This window comes from Dicentrarchus labrax, unplaced genomic scaffold (assembly GCF_905237075.1).
Source record: "Dicentrarchus labrax unplaced genomic scaffold, dlabrax2021, whole genome shotgun sequence".
Classification (NCBI taxonomy): domain Eukaryota; kingdom Metazoa; phylum Chordata; class Actinopteri; family Moronidae; genus Dicentrarchus; species Dicentrarchus labrax.
The window spans coordinates 13,417,230-13,440,345 of NW_026136711.1; the positions used below are offsets into that span (position 1 = coordinate 13,417,230).

The 23,116-nt window shown below is 43.9% G+C and overlaps 1 protein-coding gene across 8 annotated transcripts in view; it reads left to right on the plus strand.

The window, feature by feature from the left end:
• magi1b (membrane associated guanylate kinase, WW and PDZ domain containing 1b) overlaps positions 1 to 23,116 on the plus strand; it is a 131,139-nt gene that overhangs the window by 102,679 nt on the left and 5,344 nt on the right. For 3 of the 8 annotated variants that reach the window (XM_051414443.1, XM_051414446.1, XM_051414450.1), the window contains exons 13-22: positions 4,652 to 4,683; positions 5,149 to 5,193; positions 7,058 to 7,304; positions 10,970 to 11,061; positions 11,666 to 11,858; positions 13,477 to 13,848; positions 15,700 to 15,903; positions 19,683 to 19,776; positions 20,398 to 20,485; positions 21,287 to 21,430. In XM_051414443.1, the coding sequence (XP_051270403.1) occupies positions 4,652 to 4,683; positions 5,149 to 5,193; positions 7,058 to 7,304; positions 10,970 to 11,061; positions 11,666 to 11,858; positions 13,477 to 13,848; positions 15,700 to 15,903; positions 19,683 to 19,776; positions 20,398 to 20,485; positions 21,287 to 21,430 (1,511 nt within the window). The remainder of the gene's footprint in view (positions 1 to 4,651; positions 4,684 to 5,148; positions 5,194 to 7,057; positions 7,305 to 10,969; positions 11,062 to 11,665; positions 11,859 to 13,476; positions 13,849 to 15,699; positions 15,904 to 19,682; positions 19,777 to 20,397; positions 20,486 to 21,286; positions 21,431 to 23,116) is intronic. The other 5 variants (XM_051414445.1, XM_051414447.1, XM_051414444.1 and 2 more) reach the window with 5 other exon arrangements.

Here is a 23,116-nt window from a genome sequence, read left to right on the forward strand (position 1 = left end):
TCAGTGGATTTGATGGACCCCCTCCACTGCACAGTCACTTTCCTCATTTCTTTTGAATAGATGGGACTCTAAATACCCAAAGACATGTCCGAGACCTCAGATTATCTGCATGGCTGCTTGAAAAACTCTAACTCATCATTCATCTACAAAATATCCATAGTGTTAAAGCACAAGAGGGTGTATTTACACTTGTTTACTTTTGTTTGCGTTTCCCCTCATTGCCTTTAAGTGCAGTTTGAAAGGGATTTATTGTACCCTTGAAGACAGACAAGGGGTTGAAATGTGTGATTTCCTTTGTTTTTTCATGGACGGGCAGTTTAAAGAGGGTAAAAACACCAAGTGGATCATTGCCACCCTGGATAGCTCTTATTGGCATAATGTTAGGCAAGCGAACCGACAGCTTGTAAATGCCTCCTGTCAAAAAGCACTCCATGGATCAGTGTTCTTTGAGGACACACGCTGATAGGCACAAACACCATTACGTGTACTCACATAACCCACGTAAACAAACTCACAGTTACCGGCATGCACATTCATAAGGCCCGAATAATGTGGACAGTCTTGTACACACCCATTAGAGGGAGATAAACGTTGATGATGGGTCCCCGTGCAGACCAAAGCAGGAAATCAATTCACTGTATGGGCAGGAAGCGTTGTATTTTTGCCCACTTCGCATTAAAAATTCTGCTGACTGCACGTTCCAATGGCACCATAACAAACAGCATTGCAGTCCGGAAAAGCAATGATGGGGGAGTGGCCTGCCCGCTAGGTGCCCACGATTCACCTCCACTCATTTTTGGCTTGCTGGAGGCTTATGCTTGTGAATTACAGCTTGTTGCACAGATACAAGGTATCCCCCGCCCCCAAACACACACACACACACACACACACACACACACACACACACACACACACACACACACACACACACACAAACACACACACACACACTGATCTCCCATGTCTTCACACCTCTGTAGCTATTGGGCGAGTTATAAATCTCCACCATTGCACCATCCTTTGTTTCTATGACAATGCTCTGCAGATAATCTGCGCTGGGGTCTCCTCTGGGTGGATGTGTGCATTTGGTGGAGGAGGGGATTTCACCCATACCACAAGAAAAAGACACTCCTAGGACGTATTTCTTTTAATAACAAAGCACCATGGCCTTCCTTGCAGGAATAACAGTTATGTTCCATCATTTTTTATTTTTTTTTTACCTCTTGCATGTACACTCTCCTCAGTCATCTTTGCCATGTATTTAGTCACACTGGTACGCTCCTCTGTCACATTTAATTTCACTGTTTACACAAACAAACCTAGAGGAAGCTAAATAAAGCTGTACTCTGCAGGGCTGTCACATCCTGGCCGCTGATGTACACAGCTGATGTGAGCCTTTCACTCCTTGGAGACCGTCTGTCGGTTCCCTACGGTCACCAGGCACCGTCGCCACGGTGACAGATGGACCTGCCTGTTGGAAGCCATCACTCGTAGCCGAGATCTACCAACTTGTACGCACACACGCGCACTGTGGACAGACAACATAATCTGCTTAGTAATGGGTTCCGTTTAGTGACTGCTGTGCTGCCAGGTTGTTGCAACAGTTCCTGCCTGTTGAAGGGAACTATACAGCAGCCGAGGGTACAGTCCTCCTCGTCAACCGTTGCCCAGTTCATCGGAACACAATTATTCCCAACCAGCAGGAGCAATTTTTTACTGAATTCATCTTTCCAGTGCGCAGATCTTAACTCTGCGTGTCAATGCTTTCATATGCCTAGTTGCATTTATTCCACGACAACCTTTAGCTAAGGGTTTTTGTCGACCATACATAGTCTTCATGCACCCAAACTGCTGGAATTTAACCAACTGAGGGGCTGTCGCACGGAGAAAAACAATTTGTGTTTGGCGAAATTCATGGAGTTTTGCCTCAGGCAGTGAAACAAGATGACAGTTATTCTGTCAAGCTCAATAAAGAATTTCACTGCAGTCCCTAAATATACTGGATACTATTACTATTATTTTGGCTTCATTGAAATTCGTAATAATCAGTTGATGTATCATTACTCATAAAAAAAACACATATTATACAAATTTAGTGCCCTGTGGGTTGCGCAGCCCTTTATTATTCACTGTTAAGAATGCATTGTCTGCCACAAATCTTAAGATTTAGTAAGCAGAATAAAATGAGCTGGGGGAAGGCCCACAGCAGTCCTCGTCCATTATTTGAGAGCTGGAGGCGCAGAGGATTTAGTGGGCGCTCTCTCACTCGGACTGTCAGTGTACAGGCCAGCCGAGATCGCCCACCTGTCCAAAACCACTCTTTCCTCCCTCTTGTATGTAATTAGGGCTGGAGGTTGGTCCAAACATCCACAATAGCTTTTGATCTAGGAGCTTCAAACACACCGTGGCGCTTCACTCACACACACACACAAAACCCATAGAACTGCTTCTGCCTACCAATGCAGTGTTGACCTGTTCACAGTGTAAGTATCTATCAAAGGGCATCAAGGCCTCAGATCTTAGTTGATTTCTGTATTTTCAGATTAATATATATCTCATTTGGTAATATTGCTGTTACAGTATGAATTTTGAGGTATGATGTATTACGAAGACCTGAATCAACCCGCGTCTGAGTCGGTTAATTGCTCACATAGGTGTGTCCGCTTTGTGTATCAGTGTGTCTGATCGAAAATCTAAGAGAGAGAGAGCACGCTGAGAGACATTGACGGACAACAGCAGCAGATCAGTTGCAGTGGATAGATGAAGGATAATCAAACATTAGCCTGACACTTTGACTGATGCTTAGTCCAGGGAGAATACCTCAGGATTGACAGCTTGCATATGCGTACATGCGTCTGATTTAGGGGATTGTTATCCGCTCCTGAATGAATGATTCTTATTGATTGAAAAAAAAAATCGGGGTGAAAAGGGGAGAGGAGAGATGGGAGGAAGGACGGGGTGTGCAGGGGGGAGGAAAGGAAAAAGAAAAAGGGATACAGACGCATCACAGTTGGAGCTGTCAGTTGTGAATGAACCCAGATGTCGGAGAGATAAAGAAGGTGTGTGTGTGTGTGTGTGTGTGTGCGTGTGCGCATGTGCGCGTGTGGAAGTGTAAGATTGTATCCTCTCAGTTTCCCTGAAGGATTGACACACAATAGTGGCCCATTTTCTTAGATCAGACACCGCCTGGTCTCACTCATGCTTTACATCTTTTACACACCCTTATCGTATGTCATGATGTATGAGGTGTGTGTGTGGTTTTTACTGCTCTCACTGTTGAATTTGAAGGTTATAGAGGTAAAAATACACTACGAGTCTTGCATTTTTGCCTTTGTTTCATGCATTCCTTCTGTCGTTCTCATTTCCATAACTTCATACAACTGTTTATTTCATGCAGAGTCGGGGGAGGGAGGGAGCGAGGGAGGGAGCGAGGGATGGAGGGAGAGGGAGAGGGCAGTGATGTGCTTAAGGAGCAAATTTCCCTGGCTAGATCCAGGCTGTGTTAGCATTTTAGTGATCTGTCAGTCTTTCTTTGTGTGCTCGTCTGTGATAATGATATTTCTGCGATGATATTTCTGGTCACTGCTCACTCATGCAGAAACCCGTCTGTCATACCTTAAGCACACTTCGATTTGTGTCGGGAGCGCCTCGCAAAGCCGCCTGACGCCCGTTTGTGTGTGTGTGTGCGCGCGTGTGTGTGTGCGCGCGGGTGTGTGTGTGTGCGCGCGTGTGTGTGTGCGCGTGCAGCTGCGTGGATGTTTACCAGCATGTGGGGGTGGGAGGGAGACTGAGATGGAAAGGAGAGAGAGGGAGGGTGATGATGATGCTGAGGGAAGAAAAGGGAGGGAGGACAGTGTGCGGTGAGGTGAGAGAGAGAGAGAGAGAGAGAGAGAGAGAGAGAGAGAGAGGGAAAAAAAGGGAAAGGCAGCAGGAAAGGGAGAGACTGGGAGGACACGGCAACTGCCTATAGATGCTGGAGCCTTCGACAGCGGAGCGCGGCGCTCAGCGGACGCAGGAAGATGGTCTCAGTAAGAGGGGAACTGACGGTTGCCTATAATTTAATGTTCAGTATCTTGGACTCCTTCTCCATGGGTAATGCTACGGCCAGGAACTCCAGAGCACAGCTCGCTTTTCTCCTCTCTACTCCTCTCTCTTTATTCTCTGGTTGCTCTCTAGGATTCTGTCCTTTCCTCTAAACTCTCACTTTCCTCCCTCAAACACACACTCACTCACATGCATGCGCTGCCGTTGGGTAGCCAGGGTCTAGCGAGCGCTGGGGTAGCCCTTGGGGCTGGCTCCACTCTTCCGCTGCACCAGTCAAGCCAAGCGCTGGCCGCGGCAGTGATGCAGATAGATCGCGCTGCCTGCCCCCCCCCCCCCCCATCCTCTCCTCCCCACCCTTCCTCCTCAAACACCAGACCGCGGATGTGCGAGCAAACGAACCAAGCAGGGAAAGAGAAGAAAGAAGGGAGAAGGAGACGAGGGCTAGATGAGCACTGTTGTGACATTGTTTTGGAGTCTGCGTTATCTGTTTTTGTTTTCCTTTCTTCTTTTTTTTGTTCTCCTTTTGTCTGAACATGAATGATATAGTAAAACTACACTGGTAACCTTCTGCCTTTTTCTTTTTCCCCATTTCTGTCTGGCTTCACAGGAGTGGCACCTGCAAAGAAGAGCCCGAAACTGGTAAGTAGTTGTTTTCGTATGTTTCTCTCCCCTCCCATCCATCCTTCACTCTTCTGTCCCCCATCCACACGCTGTACCTGTCAGAGGGATGTTTGTCTCACCTTCACAGCCTCTCTTCCCCTACCTCATCTCCAACTCTCCTCTGTAAGGTGTAACTTGTCCTGATGTTGTGGGTCTGTTTGTAGACATGGGATGCTGTGCTGTGCGGGGGTGGATCCCTGTGGCTTTACATCAGTGCCCCCTCCTCTCTGGTGGGGGCTGGGACAAGGGGCTTTGAAGCACAGCGTGAGCTGGGTTGCTAACACGCTGATGATCGCTTCGCGCTGGGTGCTAAGCTTGCAGTGTGAGAGTTGAATGTATGATCACAGCTGAGATACAGCCTCATCCTGTGATATATGCTACATTATGGTGGGACCCTGTTGACTGTGTCTGACTGAACATATGTTTGTTAATTTTGTTTTCCAGGATGATTTTGAGCTGGCTCCTCCATACAGAGATTACATTAGGAGGGTATGTGATGCCATTTAGATGGGGTGAAAGTGAGGTGTGGTGGTATTGGTGCTGGATATTTAATGTGTTAGATGATAATGGTGATGGCATAGTGATCTTATAGCAGATAATATAGGTGAGAAGTTCAGAATGATAACAGTGTTAATGCATGACGTCTCAGTATAATGTTTGGCTATATAATGCTGTTTATGTGCAACAAAACACTAAAAGATGACTGCTACTACTGTGATGAATCAAGGCACCCAATCTGAGTGTGGCCTGCTAGTGGCAAAGCAGGACTGAGCTGAGGAAGCGACAGGGATTTGTTTTCATTGCCCCCCAACCCCCCTCTCCCTCCCTCCGTCCCATCTTCTGTCTCCTTAATAAGTTATTGGAGCAAGAGAAACCAATGTATTAGACCAGTCCCGGAGCACAGAGGGAGAACACAATGACTGCAGAAGGTCAAATCTAATAGATCCATCAAGAACAAGAGATTTGTTTTCATTTGAAAGGGGGATAGGATTTGGAATTTGTGTGCATCAAAGTGAGAGAGAAACAAGAAAAAATGCTGCCTCATTGGCTAATGGTGGCGCCATTTTGTTTGATGGAATGAAAGTGACCAAAAACATTATTTTGCGGTCAGGTGGAAGCGCCAGTCTCTGAAGTCTGACTTTAGCACCAAACATGGCCTGCACTTGTGACTAATTATGTGAATCCATTGATTTTTACTTCACCTCACAACCCAATGAGGTTGCGCTGATAACACTGGTAGTGTAAGCATTCCAGCTGGAGCCACAGCTCTAACTTAATATTTGCTAAAGCGTCAAGCTTCTTTTATGTCTAACAAGGCTGATGAATATAAACATGAATTGCAGAGGTGTAGGAGGCTGATTAAGGGAGTAATGAGTCCGAATTTATTGAAGACATGGCTGCACTTTGAAGGCCAAACACTTTGATATACGAGAACAGATAAGCCACTTGCCCCCGCCCCTTCCTGGTGTATTTTTGTCTGCCACATCCAAAGTACTCAGAGGTCACGTGATGTGAAGGGACTGAACTGCTGTCATTTTCTCTTACTGTCTTAAAATATCTGCCTTTATTTCCCATGCTCTAGCTTTAACCCTTTCCCTTTGGTGGCTTCTTTTTTAAACCGGCAGAGTAATGATGACAATGGGACTGGAAAGAAAGATGGTCACAGAAGGGATTTTTACTTGTACTCGCAGTGTACTTGTGCTTGAGCTTGGGATTGCGTGTGCTTTACCCTGCTCAAGCAACACTCCCTTCATATCCTTGAGCAGGTGCTTAAGTGCCCATATTATTGTGTGGCCAGTGGCAATTTATGAGGAGTTTTACATTTCTGACTTCACTAGTAAAATCCTCCCTTCGTTTCAATCCCCACAAGTGCTTTATTCACTGTGAATATCTCTCCATATGCAGCAGGGGATGCAGTTCCTTGTGAATACATTCCACTCTGTTAAACAAAAGGAATAGGCAATGTACCGTCCTAAGTTGAGCTAGTTTTTTTTCCCACAGCCGAATGACTTAATCATGAGAAACCATTGAAGTATTTATTTTATTTTTTGTATGCTAAAACAATTCTTTGAATGAATCTGCTTGATTGTCTTCCTGTTGAATAAGGTAGCAACGTAACAATGGTTGACATTATACACTCTTAGATTATACTTCCCTTTACCATATGGAGCAGCATTCTTCATCCCAATGTTTCTCCTCTCACAAACCACAACCCCAATTCGTCTTGTTTTTCCACTGCTGAGCATGCATGCAGTAACCTTTTTGTTTTGTCTTTTCCTGTCTGTCAGCTCTCAGTTCAGCCTCCATTTTCGACTTTCAGTTGTCCAATGATATTGATCTGCTTCTCCGACAGCAGCTGTCTAGAAAGGACAGTCAGAACAGTTCCCAGCATAGTGTTTCCAGCCACCGGAGCACCCACACGGACTCGCCCGTGCACCCATCCCTGGCACCCCCTCTCAGCGAGAGCATCGCTCCCCCACCCCCCTCTCAGCCCCTGCCAGGCCTGCCGCCCCAGGACTCCCCAGCAGACGGGACCATCCAGAGAAAACCGGACCCCTTTAAGATTTGGGCCCAGTCCAGGAGCATGTATGAAAGTAGGCGTAAGTATATTTATTTTTGGTGGCGGTTGGATGAGGGCTGCATGGGGCTGTTGGCTCAGTGGAGACCCTTGGTGTGTTTAAATGGTACTGCAGGTTTTGGAGCAAGATTTGAGATAAGGGATAAGTCTTGTGCATGTAAGTAACCGGTTTATAGGCTTAAACAAAAACAACAAAGACACAACCTTTTTTGTGTCCTTGTTCGGGTTCCGGAGTGGGATGTGGTCTCGATTTAGTACCTGGGGTGTTGTATGTGGACTTACTCTCTAAGATATGCTCAGTTTATTTGGTACACCACGCTAAAACTATAGTCTATTACAACATTCCTGCAACAAATCTCACCTACATGAAAGTTATAATGTTTTTTAACTGTTTTAGAGAGGTGTAGATTCAAGTATCCTCATTTGTATGTATATAGGGTGTAGTTTGTGGTGCTGTCTAAGTGAATTGCATTGCACAGAGAGGTGTTCCTGTTATTTTGTCTACCGTCATATAATTGAGGTGGACAAAATCATAGAAACACCTGTCAGTGTAAAGCAATACAGTTTAACATAACCATAAACTGCCACTTCCAAATTGAGCACACAGTTGATTCAACACCTCTCTAAAACAGAACAAACGATTGAACCAAGGACGGAAACAGCGTTGTAGAATAAAAATGATTAAACTAAATGTAATTGTTTGAATGTGTAATTCAAAGAGTAGTTCAGCATTTTGGGAAAAACGCTTATTCGCTCTCTTAAGGAAATCGATAAGAAATCTCACATATCTGCACTAAACATAAAGCTGGAGCCAGCAGGTGCTTACCTTAGCTTAGCTGACACAGAAAGCAGGGGGAAACAGCCAGCCTGGTGCTTTTCAAAGTACTTTTACATTTTTGCTTGTGTGCAGATTGAACAGACAAAATATACCTTGTGAAATAGTAAAATGTTGCTTTGAAGCCAGTAGGCAGATTTGTTTTCCTTTGGACAGAGCCAGTCTTTGTGCTAAGCTAGGCTAAGAGCTGGCTAGTTAGCATACAAGCATGACAGCGGTATGAATCTTCTCAACTAATACTCTGCAAGAAAGTATACATGTATTTCCAACAAATGTTAAGTTATTCCTTGTGAAGCAGTTCTTCAAAGCTATAAAGTTGGCATTGATTTTATTGTCATTTGTGACCATCATTAGAAGCAGTTGTCTCCCACATGTTCTTGGTCCAGTCTTTTAAAAGCTACTAGATGCCACTTTGGTCCAGTTGTCCATGCTGGCACAATTGACACACTTTTACACTAGACTTCCCTAAAGAGACACATGGGCATATAATTAGCAGCAATAGTGGAGTGGATGTCAGTGGATTGCATATCCTCCTCCTCCTTTTCTAGCCTTGCCAAAGCAAAGGGATAACGCCAATTAAAAAGAATAACTCTCAAATCCACTGTCAAGTAAAAAAAAAGAAAAGGAAAACAGGAGTGTGTAAAGGCTGAGAAACCTTAACATCTAATCACTTTCCCAGGAGCTACTTGTCAAGGACTTTCATTATTTAGATGCCTGTGAAGAAGAATGTGAAAGGAAGGTTTAAAAGTGGGCTATACAGGCGCCTGTTGGCAAGTCGCCGTGAAGGGCTGAGAGGACTGTTGTCCTTTGATTTGAAAGGAAATAAAGTGGAAGAAGGCACGATTTAGGAGCAGATTATGTCTTCAATCCTGTGCTAAGATGGAGTCTCAACAGGGGGTTTTCTAAATTGCCTGAGCCAGTTTGCTCAGTACAAATGAGAGGATATGCAAAGTGAGCACGAAGGATAATGAAGAGGGAAGTGACAAAAAACATAAATGGGATGTAAAAGACAAATGTTAGGATGAAATAAAGGTCAAGCACTGGGGGATCAAGGGATTCTGACTTGTAGAAAAAGAGACGAACACAGAGAGAATGACAGGGATGACAGCTGACCTGTACCAGCATGTGTAAATCCTCTGCATCCTCACGCTGCATTGAGCTCTCACCCTGAAATCCTGCTGTGTGCACCCCATAGGGCTCGGTCCTTGGCTGCGGCAGACACATTTCTCCACGCAACATTCTCTGTAATGAAAAGTTCTGTTGAGATCAAGGTCTTTAAACACACCATGTGGTGAACAATTTCCATTTGCAGAAAAATCTCCCCCCACAAAATCTCACACAGCATTGACCTGCTCAAAAAAATCAGGCCAGAGAGGATAGGAAACTCATGCTCGTGCTTTATTTTGTCTTCATTTTGATTATTGTCTGGTTTTAAGATGTTCCCAGTTTAATCTCCTCACTGTTTGAACCATCCGTGCTTATTATTATGTGTTATTTGCAGTCCTCGCGCAGAGCCCTGCACTGGACCGCCCATCTTTGTAAACTATTGACTGATTCACGCCCAGTTGCCTCACTCTGGGGATCACTTATGGATCTATTAATGGACAGGAGCAGGGTGTAACCGTGCAGTTGACCCTCCCGAGTGCAGGTGCAGATTGCGACAGTTAGCCTTTGACTCTTCCTCTCCCAGTTCTTCCACAGTTGCATTGTGATAGATTGGAAGAGATGGCTGCATTCCGCAGGGATTTTAACTATTGACTGAAGGAACAGATTGGGAGCAGGCTGTTTATGCCTTCTGCCACCCTGCCATCTCTTAGTGGCTTTAGTGGCCTTGGCAGCAGTGGCCTGTGTTGGAGCAAAAGGAAATCTCACCGGGAGTTTGCTCAGAGGTGCGTGTTTGTCAGCCCTGTGGCCTGTGCATACATGCATATGTGAATAAATATACACATACTTAAAGCAAAGAAGCCCATGTGTCCACCAAGATGAGGCCACACAGATACAAACTCGCTGGCTCCATGTAACCCTCCTAAAGGCTCCCCCCCAGCTCCACTGCTACATGAACCATGAGCTGTCATTCGCTGCAGTGCCATGCCTCTTTTATTCTTTCACTTGTGGATGGGAGAGGACTGTAAACTAGTCATACACTGCTCAATAATATATAGCCTGTTTCAGCATGTATTAGCACCTCTGTCGGGTGGGAAGTGCTCTCCAACATATGGAGGAGTTGCGTGTCACACATCACTTCATAAAAGAAACAGTGTCGCCCATTTGAATAGTAATGTCCAGTCTGTGAGAACATTACTGAAAATGGTTTAAAAAGCTAAAAGAAAATATGCTATTTCAGACATCAGAGTGGAATTTCAGCCTGTTCATGTCTAATTATGGGACCAATGAATGAGGGTGCTCTGAACTTTTTTGGCAGCTTGTCTAGCTTTTGATTTTTTTTTTATTAAAAAAAGCTCTATACCTATGCTCTCCCAAAATAGATCATTTTTTAATCTTTTGATGGATCAGTTGTTTGTTCTTTTCCCAAAGCCTCCAGACAGATTGTTTGTGCAAAGTGCTATCTTAGCAGCGAAGCTTGGAACAGTTGGGAGGACAAATATTTGCATGTTGACATAAGCAGGCGGGTGGTTTGATTCCCAGAGAACAATAAGTGCAGCCATACCTCTTTATGACAAAGCTAGAGCATGAAATTTAACTAAATGGGGTGATATTGAGGGAGTTAAACTAAATGGCTAAAAGCATGCTAGCACTGAACTCTTCCTTTACTGGTGCAAGCACAGGAATTCCCCTGGGCAGGCTGTTGGTATTAATGCATAAATGTTAACAGTGGTTTGTTGATTTTACAGTTCCAGACTTCCAGGAGCAGGACATTTTCCTGTGGAGGAAGGACACAGGGTTTGGCTTCAGGATCCTTGGAGGCAATGAGCCAGGAGAGCCGGTGAGTTTCCTTCACATTCTTTGTATCTCTCAAAGCTGATTCTCTCTATTTTTCAGTTTCCTCAATTTTCACCATATATTTGTGTGAAATGTAATGAACTGCAACTGACAAGACTCAGTATCCTGACTAATGAAATGGACCCAGCACTAGTTTGAGCAGCATATATAGGATTTTTCATCAGATCTGTCTTTCTACTTATCTTCCTTGGTGTAGTCTTGAGCTTCTGTGTTGGACACAAATTCATATCAGTGATTTCTACAACCCACCCATCTCACTCACACACCACCTTTTGCTTCTGTTTTTTAAAGAAGCAACGTCGTTTGTTCTTGTTCACTGGCCTGCACTGGGTTTTTTGAAGGAAGAAAAAAATAATGATTTACTTTATAGCCTGGCTCGGGTGACTACTGTAGCAGGCTGGAAATAAGAGTAGTGAAATAAAATAGTGAGGTCTGAAGGGTTGGTTCTAGCAGACCTGTACTGCTAGCCAATTGTATACCTACTGCCTACATTTTCTAAAAATCTATAGCACATAGGTTCTGTCTGTGATCTAAATTTGTGCACACAGTCTCAGCAGTCTCCTCCATCTACTTTGTTTGTCTTCCAGATCTACATCGGCCACATAGTGAAGTACGGAGCGGCAGACGAGGACAGTCGTTTGCGGTCCGGCGATGAACTGATATGTGTGGACGGCACAGCTGTGGTGGGCAAGTCGCACCAACTGGTGGTGCAACTGATGCAGCAGGCTGCCAAGCAGGGCCACGTCAACCTCACTGTGCGACGCAAAACCAGCTACGCCGGTAAGAAGCAAAAGGGATCAAGATGAAGGAGCAGCCTAACGTGTTAGAGACCTGCTGACATGTTCAGAAAAGTCTATGTTCAACCACTCCCATAATATCTTTCTGCTGGCTGGAGTTCAAAATCTTGATCAGGGTTTTTGAATTATGGCAAATACATTAGAGACAATCACTTAGAAGCTGGAGGTATGCAGCCTGTCGCCTCCAACGTAACTCTTTATCTGACAACTCACAGCGACTGCTCCTTCTCATTCCATTACTCCCTGCAATATTTAGAAATGCACAAAATTGCTGTTGTCTTGTTGTCTGTAGGTGCATTTTTAATGAACGATAATGATTAGAGCCAGTTTCACCGGCTCAAGCCTTCTAATGTGAAGTAGCAACAGCTGGATGATCTGCATCAGCAGTCACTTGATACAGCATTGGCACTGTTAAGGAGAGTGAACAGTAAACATTGAGGCTGATATCAATGAGATAAACTTGCATGTGAATGTGAAGGAAACTTGAATTCGATGCAGGAATGGCTGCAATTACTCAATGTGAACACATTAAATGGCTTTTGCTGAAAAAATGCAAACCATGAAGAGTATCAGTAATGGTTATAGTTATTGTTAGAAAAGATCTTAAGTATTATAACTTCAGAGGGTTCAAAGTTAACCTCTAATTGTGCTTATTATGTCATGAATCCATTTTGCAAACATCATAATCCTATTTCTTAATTTGCCTCTGATTCCATTATATCATTACGGCCTCTGCTGTTACAGTCCAACAGCATTCTGTTGCTGAAAAGAACTCTGTACTTTACATCGCCAAGAGCCCCATTTATTTTCAGCGCAGTTTCCATCAGGGGCCCGGGGACCTGCTTACTATGTGCAGGGGTTGCCTTAATAGTCTGGGTGTGTGTAGGAAGTGCTCAGCCGCTACCACGAGCAAACGCCCCCGCCCATCACTGCCTTTTCACTGCTCTGCTTGGCTTCACTCTGCTCCTCAGCAGGCGATAAAGAAAGACCCATAAATATGATGGAGAGGGTGGTCAACCTTCGGCCCGATGACAGCGGCCAGACATTAGTGCATTGCTGCTCCCCGTCTGCCTCAGAGCATCAAGAATATGAGGCGCCTTCCTTGAGCAGCTGTACAGGAAATGAAATGTGGAATGAAATGTCCAGATACAACAGACGGGCTGCGTCTTTAGTTCATCTTTTGTTCAAAACAGATCAGAGAAGAGATTGTTGGAGAGGCTCTTCTCCCCAAGCTGTCTCGCTGGCTTGTCTTTTATCATATCTACATAAAGTAGCTGTGTTAGAAGAGAAAAGTGTTTGTGTTTATTTACAATATATTTTCTGATTGTACAGATGATGTAACATTTGCAGCGTTCATATCTTGACAGTGTTGTTTTTATGTTATCTTGCCTTATTATTCACCAGTCTCTTACTGTTTTTTCTCTTCTTTTATCTCCTAAACTTCTTGTAACACTGGATGGCCTAATTTGTATCTATTTATCTTCATTCTCCTTTTGATCGTCTCCCTAAATCTTTCTCCCCTGTTCTCCGCACTATTTCCTCTCTCAGTTTTCACTGTATATCTGCATCATTCTCACCATATCCTCCTCTTTCATCTCTAGTTAAAGCAGAGGGAGACGTGCCTCCATCTCCGGCGTCCTCTCACCACAGCAGCACCCAGGCGCCCAGCCTGACGGAGGAGATAGGGAAGCGCACTCCACAGGGCAGCCAGAACTCCCTCAACACCGTCAGCTCAGGCAGCGGCTCCACCTCCGGCATCGGCAGCGGGGGAGGGGGTGGAGGGGCCGGGGGAAGTGGCAATGCCGTGGTCGCTGCGGCAGCTGCCACCACCTCCTCTCAGCCCCCCAACGCCAGCTCCACTGTCGTGTCCGCCTTGCAGCCCTATGACGTAGAGATCCGCCGTGGCGAGAACGAAGGCTTCGGTTTTGTCATTGTCTCTTCGGTGTCGCGGCCTGAAGCTGGCACCACCTTCGGTAAGAGATCACACTTTTCTGTTTGGAGTGTTCTAAATGTTATCTTCAGCACACTGTTGTTGATTGCACATGCAAATATTGCAGAAATCAGTTCCACTAAGCGGAACATGAAACACACACCATAGCTTTCCCTCATCACTGGGGCCTTTTATCTTTTTATCTTCTTTATGGGCTGCCTTTGTATCATCCATAAAACCGCTGAACACTAAATAGCCCGACAACCAACACATATTCTGGCTATTTACAGTCTCACCAGATCAATACCAACACTCTTCAAAGAAATGGTTCTTCTTTCTCATTTTCGTCTAAGCCTGTCAAACCAAGACACTGAAACCCTTTCTTCGCCTGCAGCTGCTGCTACACTCACACAAGGCTTTCATAATTGATCACAAGTGAAGTGGGTCTTACATAAGGCATTTGTATTATTCAGCTGAACTTAAATGGCTTCTGCCGAGCAGGTTGGCACTAAAAGCCTAATGATAGCTTAATGAGAATGAGTGCTGCAAGCAGAGAGATGCATTGACTCAGAGTCACATTGTCTACATAGTTATTTTGCATCACTTAGCTGATAGTAAATACTGTAATATCTGTGTTTTTCAACACTACAATGTTTCCGCTATTTGATCTCACACACCTGTCATATAAAGCTGTTCAAATTGACTCTACTTTGCCTCTTACAAATTAGTTGTGTCTTTTCAGTGCAGCGCACTCTTTGCCCTACCACTATGGCATTCCACTCTTCTCTCTGCTCTTATCTCTGTCAGTGTGGGTGGACTGAAAAGGCCTGAAAATGCTCAGCTTTCCAGGTTGGCTTACAAGTGGCAAAGCTTCCTTTTCACAGGCCAGAGTAGAACGCATAGGCCAGCAGATAAGCTGTTTTTGATTTGACCTGACAGGTAAAATCTAATGGAAACCCATCAGCTACAAGTTTAAAACTCAGTTGTTTCTTTGCAATATGTAATTTCTTCATAGTCAGAAACCAGTCCACTCATACTGTTAGTATTTGGAGAAGCACTTTAGTTTGTTCATAAATGCTACAGCACCTCGTTCTTTCTTTCCTCTATCTCTCTGTCATCTACTTTCCACTCAATATTTTACAGCTAGATTCAGTAAAGACAGGAAGAGGTCGGGGTAAGACAAGTTTGTAGTGGAATAAAGTGAAAGGTGGTTAAAGGGAGAAACGAATACTAATGAAAAAGAAGATGGAGAAAGAAAGGAGTGATTGCACACCCCTTTTCTCTGCAGTGACTGATTGTCAGACTGCAGAGCGAGAGAGGGAGGGAGGAAGAGAGACAGAGAGACCTCAGGGTAGTTGGTGAGATGTCAGCTCTGATGTATGTTTGTCGTCTACAACTTTCTGCAGGTGCAGGTATTTGGGATGCAGACGACACAAAAACATTTCCTTCATTATTAGCTTTTTGCTGCAGAGAGACTCCCGTACAAATGCAATAATGATGCCTGTTATAGAATATTGTGCCGGAGCAGCTTTAAGTAAAAGAGGAATGTGAGGCAGAGACGGTGGAGGAGAACTGAGCTTAGTTTTTCCAGTGATTAATTTGAAAAAGCTACTTACGGGGAAAAGTATTGAAAACTACAGTAGAACACATTCTCTTATTTCTTTTCAAACGCTTGCATTTTGTTCTGTCGGTTTCCTGATCAGCTTCTCTTTGGCTTTGGCTCAGCTGGCTGTTGGCTGTCAGTAAATTAACCCTTAACCTTCTGATTCTCTTTTTCTGCTCCTTTCCCTCCTTTTTCCTTCTTTCTCTCCAAAATGCAATCCAACATCACCCACACACACATACCCACACAAACACTAAATCACGCATCACAACGTCTCAATGGTGACCATAGCTGGCAATGCATGTGTGGCCATGCCCCACAAAATAGGGCGCATCATTGAGGGGAGCCCAGCAGACCGCTGTGGGAAACTGAAAGTCGGCGACCGCATCCTGGCTGTGAACGGATGCTCCATCACCAACAAGTCCCACTCTGACATCGTCAACCTCATCAAGGAGGCCGGGAACACCGTCACACTACGCATCATTCCCGGAGATGGTGAGTAGAGAGCGATAATTAAGGACTAGTTTATCATAAGCTATAAAAGTCTCTATTCCCCTGATAAACTGTTGCCAAAATGGTGACCCAGCAACCTAAAAGGTGCCTTCAAGGGTCGTTGCAACAGTGTGGGATTTTGCTGACCAACACATTCTGAAAATATCCTGTTAAATCATAGCCTTCAGCCAAACATACATTTTTTGCCAAACTGTTGAGCTAGAGCTTGTTCATGAAGGTTGTCCAAGTGGTTTTGCTCAATAGGACACTAATGGAAGTCATACAATACAATCATCAACTATTGTTAGTATTATTACATAGTCTGAGTGTATTTGAGGTGTATTTGCTTTCAGAGTGAGTAGAACACCTGCAGTGTTGACAGAACTGCTTCTTTGGGGATATTTGGGTTTAGTTTCCCAGCCTTTGCATTTCTGCCTTCGGCAAGCCGGTACCTTTAAGTAATAGATAGACGTGCGTTGTACGTGTGTGCGTGTGTGTAATAGAGAGAGAGAGAGAGAGAGAGAGAGAGAGATAGTGAACTTCCGCCATGTATGTGTGTGTGTGTGTGTGTGTGTGTGTGTGTGTGTGTGTGTGTGTGTGTGTGTGTGTGTGTGTGTCTTTGTCAAAGTGGTTTTAAGGGAAAGTTTGTGCACATTGTATGTTGTGCTGTGCAGCTGAGAGCTCTCGCTACTTTGTTCTGACAGATCACCCTGGCATGCTTCACAAATACTGTTTAATTAAGTGTGTGTGTGTGTGTGTGTGTGTGTGTGTGTGTGTGTGTGTGTGTGTGTGTGTGTGTGTGTGTGTGTGTGTGTGTGTGTGTGTGGAAGGCAATACTCCCTGTCAACCTGCGCGCTGGTAGAAATTGGAGCTATTTGTCCGCCGCTCGTTGCTTTCCGGCTCACTTCTTATGGATGAAGCGTTTTTTTTCCAGTGGAGAGCTTGATGAGAACAGTGAGCCAGAATTGCTCTGCCAAGAAGACACAGAGAGCAGGGAGGGAAGGCGTCTCAGAGAAATAACTGGATATGCTTTATCGGAAACTTCTGGCTTGTGTTTATGTGCATGTGTCAAACAAACAGACGCTGTCTGACACGGACACAGAGAGAGTGACAGGAAAAGATTGTGGCTGGTGTTTCTAAGTTGTGTCTCTGAGTGACTGTTCTCCCTGCCTCTGTTTACACAAGACTGAGCAGTGCCTATTTTTGTGTGGATCAGTCCTGTCTAAACTTTCTGACATGAACAAGAACCAAAGCAAGAGTATCTTCCAAGGTGAAGTCAGGTTCAGCTACTTTCCATTAAGCTCACCTCTCCCCTGTGTGGGAATATAGATGGAGTTTTTTAGTGACTGATACTCAATTCTTCTGCAATGACAAGGAAAACAGGCATGGTACTCTTCCTGCTGGTGCACAGTAATGCATGCATAAACAGCTAATGCTTTCATCAAAGCTTGTGTCTCTTCGGCATAGACTTGAGGCGCAAACCAAGCACACCTCATTGCTTCCTGTTGTGCACGAGAAGGGAGACAAAAATGCTGGAGGTGATATGACGTGCTTTTTTTTTTTTTGCAAAACCTGGAGTATATTGTGTAGTACAGCCCTCACACTTCTCTTATCTCTTCTCCCTTTCTTTCCCTACACGCTCCTCTTTCTCTCTCCTGATTTTCTCATTTTGATTGTCTCTGCTCTTGTTCCTATCTCAGTCCATTCAGGGCGGGAGGGCATATTGCCAGGGCCAGAGAGAAAAATTACAGAAACAGCTCAGTGCTTTTTCTTTGCGCCGTGAAAGTCTTTAAGCAAGAGAGGAGAAAGGAGGCAGTGGGTCGCGAGCGTAACAGAAAGAGAGAGAGAAACTGAGCTTATTCGATTCATTTCTAGAAAGAAAACAGAGGAGAGAGAAATGGAGAGAGGTGGCAGAATGGAGGGAGGTGTGTTATGTAAATGAGCAGATGGAGGGGGAATAGGGTTTACGGGGACAAGTTTGAGGCTGGCGAAAGTGAGAAATGAGCAGAATATATGTGAAATTGTAACACAGCTCTCGGTTTATGCCAAAAAAAATCCTATGGGCGTGTTTTCTGCACGGACCTCATGCTGAGGGCCGACCCGAGACATACATCACACACTCATGTACACTCAGAACTAGAGGGTTCTCCTTAACCGAATTACAGCTCGCCCCACCCACGCTGCAGCTTGATTGGTTGACTTTGTACCTCATGGGCAGAAGGCAATCAAAGGGTTAAGGCAACAGGCTCCAAGGGGACTGGTGGAGGTGGAAGAGATGAATAGATGTGAGTAGGCGGGGTAACCATGAGAGGAATAGTGAGTAGGGGACTTAGAAGAGAGGAGTGGAGAGTAATCAAATAAGATACCTGTAAATGGCCAAGAAAGATTAGATTGTTAAGGAGAAGAAAGGTTTCTTTATGCAGCAAGAGTGGTGTAATGATGGTCTGTTTTTGTCAGTGGAGCAGCACGATTCATTGATAACACGAAATGATTGAATCAGTGTTGAGATAAAAGACAGAATAACCAGCGGCTTTTATGTCCCTAGAGGCTGCAAGTGTGTGTATCCGTTTCCTGTTTGACAATTCAGGCAGACAGGAGGAGCTTCAGTCCACATTGAGATGTACACCTTTTGGAAAAGAAACTCAATTTGACAAGTACCTTGACAAAATGATTGATAGCTCAAATGTAAACCTCTGTATTATTCTGGTGTCCCAGATCTTGACTAAGTGGTGGAGAAAGCCTGGAGGCTGATGGGGCTGGTGGTGGTCCCTGCGGCTCAGTTAATGTTTGTAGCTGACAGCTGCTGAATCTAAACCAATGTTCACACTGAAAAATGTTCCATGTGTGTGAAATATGGATTTAAGTCCATCACACAGAGTCTTCCAGAACTCCAGAGACACCTCTATTGGAGAATGTTTATGGAAATTATAAGTATAAGCTGTATGGAAAAAGAAAATGTCAATAAAATGTACTCAGTGTAGCATTTTTTATTTCCATGAGGTAGAAAGGTTCTTGGATTGTCTGACTGGTTGACATGAAAAGCAATAATTTGCCCAATGCTAATCAATTCTTCAAAAGTTGGCTCTATGGATGACGATCAGTTTGTCTGTCAAGCAGTCAGTTGGTCCTCCAGTTTGGTCCAGACTGACATATCTCAACAAATATTATGGATTGCCATGATATTTGGAGCAAATATTCATGATAACCAGAGGATGAACACTGGTGAATTTGGTAATCCACTGCCTGTTAGTCTAGTGCCACCATGAGGTTGACATTTATGGTTTTGGATGAATAGTATTAACATTGGATGGATTGTCCCAAAATCTAGCACACATATTCATATTTCCCTCAGGATGAATTATAATGACTTTGGTGATCCCATAGCTTTTTATTTAGTACCATCATCAGGTGCGAATTATCCAATACTTGGATTTATGACATTCCCATCAGCCTCAGCTGTACTTCGTGTTTAGTGCACAGTACGAAAGGTTAACATGCTAACACGCTTAGATAAAATGGTGAACATAGTGAAATTAATATACCTTTAGCATCAGCATGTTAGCATCGTCATTATGAGCATGTTAGCATGCTGACATTAGCATTTAGCTCAAGATCCAGCCTCACTGAGCTGCTAGCATGGAGTCTTGTTTCTATAAAGCCACTTTGGTTGCTTTGGCATGCAGGAAGAAACTTAACAAATTTTATTAGGTCAATTAAAACTTTTCGTGTGACTGTTGGACGGAAAAGTCACAGCAACCCTTTCCTTCTCTCACCCTCCTCAGAGTCATCAAATGCATCTTTGTTGACAAATGCAGAGAAGATTGCCACTATAACCACCACTCACACACCACAGCAACAGGCTGCACCGGAGGCCAGGTAAGAGGCACTGGGAAATTGACTGTTTTTACAGAATTAGTAGTCCTTTAAAAAAGCAGCAGAACCTTTTTCAGATGAAGTGTCAAAATATGCTGATTTAGCGCATCATTTCATGCCTAAAATTAAAGGTCCCCTCCAGACATGTTTTAACATGTATATAAATTGCTCTACTTTGAATAATAATTTGTATCTGGTAAGTTCAATAATCTTATCAAAATCTTTGAAATTACATCTTCTACTTCTCCTTCATTAAACAATCTGTAATCTATCAGTATAAATTCAACTTCTGGACAGCAGAACTTCACTGTTAAGTCCATTTTTAGTGGATATGTGCGCTTCACGTTACGCTTTTTCAAGTTGAATATTAGACTGGGACTGGCTTACAAACTATTTTTTGTCATTGTTCTAGGCCCACCCCTGAAAATGGGATTTTCAATGAGCACAGGGAAACTTAACACTTTCAGTAGATGAATGTGAAAACATCCTTTTAGTGTCAAAATCTGCACATACATCATTCTGCACAATGGAGCTCAAACATCCAACTGTAGAAACAAGAAGAAAGCATCTTCTGCGTGGTGGGGGAACATTAATTTCACTCTGACTGTTATATTTCTGTTTCAGGAACAACACCAAACCAAAACAGGAATCGTTTGAATTTAAAGCCCCACAAGGCCCTCCTCCCCAACCCCCAACACAAGTCTCACCTCAGGTAAGGAAGGACACTCCAGTCATCTGTTCACCTGTCACTTCATTCATATATCCATCCATTTCCTTCATCAAACACCCCAGCAATCTACGCTCCATCCCGTCAGCTTCCTACCCACTTCTACATTAGTCTTTTCATACATCCAGCCAGCTGTACTAGCACCCCAATACCCATTCATCCTCTGTCCCTTCATGCAACAACCAATCCCCCCACCCACATTCCCAAGGACAAACAAAGTACATTTTTAAACATTTATCTTCCCCTTTATGTCTACCTGCTGGCGTTATCGGAGTCTGTGCATTAAGGAAAGCCTGTTTGCTTTCAAAGTAACCCCTCAGTCCAGTGTGTTCACTGCTGAATTAATCTGGCAATGTGGAGATGGCTCTCACAGATAACATTGATCCCTCAGCAGAGGAGATTAGGAGGGCATGAAGACAGGAGCTGCAGTGGCTGTCTGCCTGTCCTTGTGGTTGTGCCCGGCCCCTCTCTCTCTGTCAGTGTCCTCTCTCTTTGTCCACACAGAGCCCAAGGCATCAATAATTCAGCATCCTTCCACCTGAGCATATGCATGTACACACATACACACACACAGAGTCTGGCCTATCTATTAAAGAGGTGTGACTTTCCTGAAGGTGGCATTTGTCCCATGCTCCTGAAATAGTTGCCCACTTCAAAGGACACACACACAACACACACACACACACACACACACTTCAAACCTGAATCACAAACCTTGATGCAAATGTGTCTTTCTCCCTCCCTCTCTCTCCGTGTGTGTGTGTGTGTGCGGTCTGTCTCCATCAGGATGCGGAGTTCTACTCAGTGGACCTGGAGCGAGACAACAAAGGGTTTGGCTTCAGCCTGCGGGGAGGCAGAGAATACAACATGGACCTGTACGTGCTGAGGCTAGCTGAGGACGGAGCGGCCGTCCGTAACGGAAAGATGAGGGTACGGACACAATGTACTAACACTAACAGTGTGAATGTTTTACTCAATTATAAAATATTTGACATTTTTCTACGTACTCTAGTGTGCCTTAAAAATGAGATCTTACTCTCAGTGGGCCTTACTTTATTAAATAAAGGTTATATGCAACTAACTAAATAAAGCAATTGTTATTCTGTAACTGGAATAATTCCAAATGATTTACATTATAGCAATATTAAGCTGCATTCTTTCTGCACCCAAAGGATCCCCTGGGGTCCTTTGTCCATTTTGACTGTTTCCGGTTATTATGGCCCATAAATGGACAGTTACCCCAACTGTTTTAGTTCAGCTAACTAAAGCATCCATGTAGCTTCATGTTTTTATGTCATCTTGTGTGTAGAACATACCTGGGGAATTTCTTAACCAGGGCAGAACTTGCTAATCATCACTGTAAATGTTAGGAAACAGTAAGAAGGGGAACATGAGGACTCAAGTATTACACTATGTATGAGCTGGGTGAGAGACATGTGCATGTATGTCCAAAATCTCAATGTCAAATAATAATTTAATTGGTTTTTAAATGGTTTATTTAAATTTTAAGTTGGTGGATTTTCTCAACCCATGAAGGAACACTTCACAGAATCACTGTGCTTTTCATTGGACAGTGCTGCACATTCCCGCACTTTCATCACAACATGTCGAAAACAAAATGATTAGATTTTGGCTATTGTTATGCACTGATTATAATATGATAATTCCCTGCTTTCAGGTGCAGTGTAAGCCATTTGACTGTGTTGATTAACAGGAGGGGCTGATGATACTGCTTCACAGACTTCACAGTCATCAGAATAATGTTATCTATCAATATAATTGCTTGTGCATAATGTACCTCCCAATTACTGCAAGCTCTATTTCACTGAATATAAACACTGTCGCCTCCAGGCTTAGGCACATACGAGGGTTCACTGTGTGAGTGCTGTATCAAAACACAAGACATTTCAGAGTCACGGAGCATACCCGCTGTCAGAATATGTACATTTTAATTAATTAACATTTCCCCACTAGCTTGTAAAATGGTGTTCATACATGCTACAGAAGCTGTCATAAAACTGTAATATTTAACCTTTATTTTGATTAATTGCATAAGCCAATGGCACTTTCCCTGGGCTGCTTGATTGAATATACAATGTGGGGTTAATTGATTCTACCCAATGTGTATTAGACAGCCTGTTAGCAGATACTGTATGCATTTGAGCTACAAGGGAGTTTTTGATATATATATATATATGTGTTAATACGCTACAGTTTGGAAATGAGTGGGTGCGCATGAATAAGCACATTTGTACATGCATATATGAATACATACATTTGTGTTTGCACCTTATTAGCTAGAGATATTAATAGTAGCAGCTCTGTGAGGCAGAGAGAGGTGTCAGTGAGAAATCCATATTCTGCCAGAGAGGAATTCCCTTGGCGCAGACAGCACTGACGGGATAACTTGAGGCGTGGAGGCAAAGAATCAGGAAGCAAAAAGTGTTTCTTCTTGCTCCTGTTTTCCCCTCTCTCAGCTTCTCAGTCGCTGCTTTTCCGATGCAATTTGCCCTCTCTGGAAACTGTTGATTTAGATAAAAAATGTTGCTGTTGTGCAGTTTACTGTTTGGAGTATTCCATATGTAACGTCTCCTCAATCTGTCCTCCCTTTCCTTC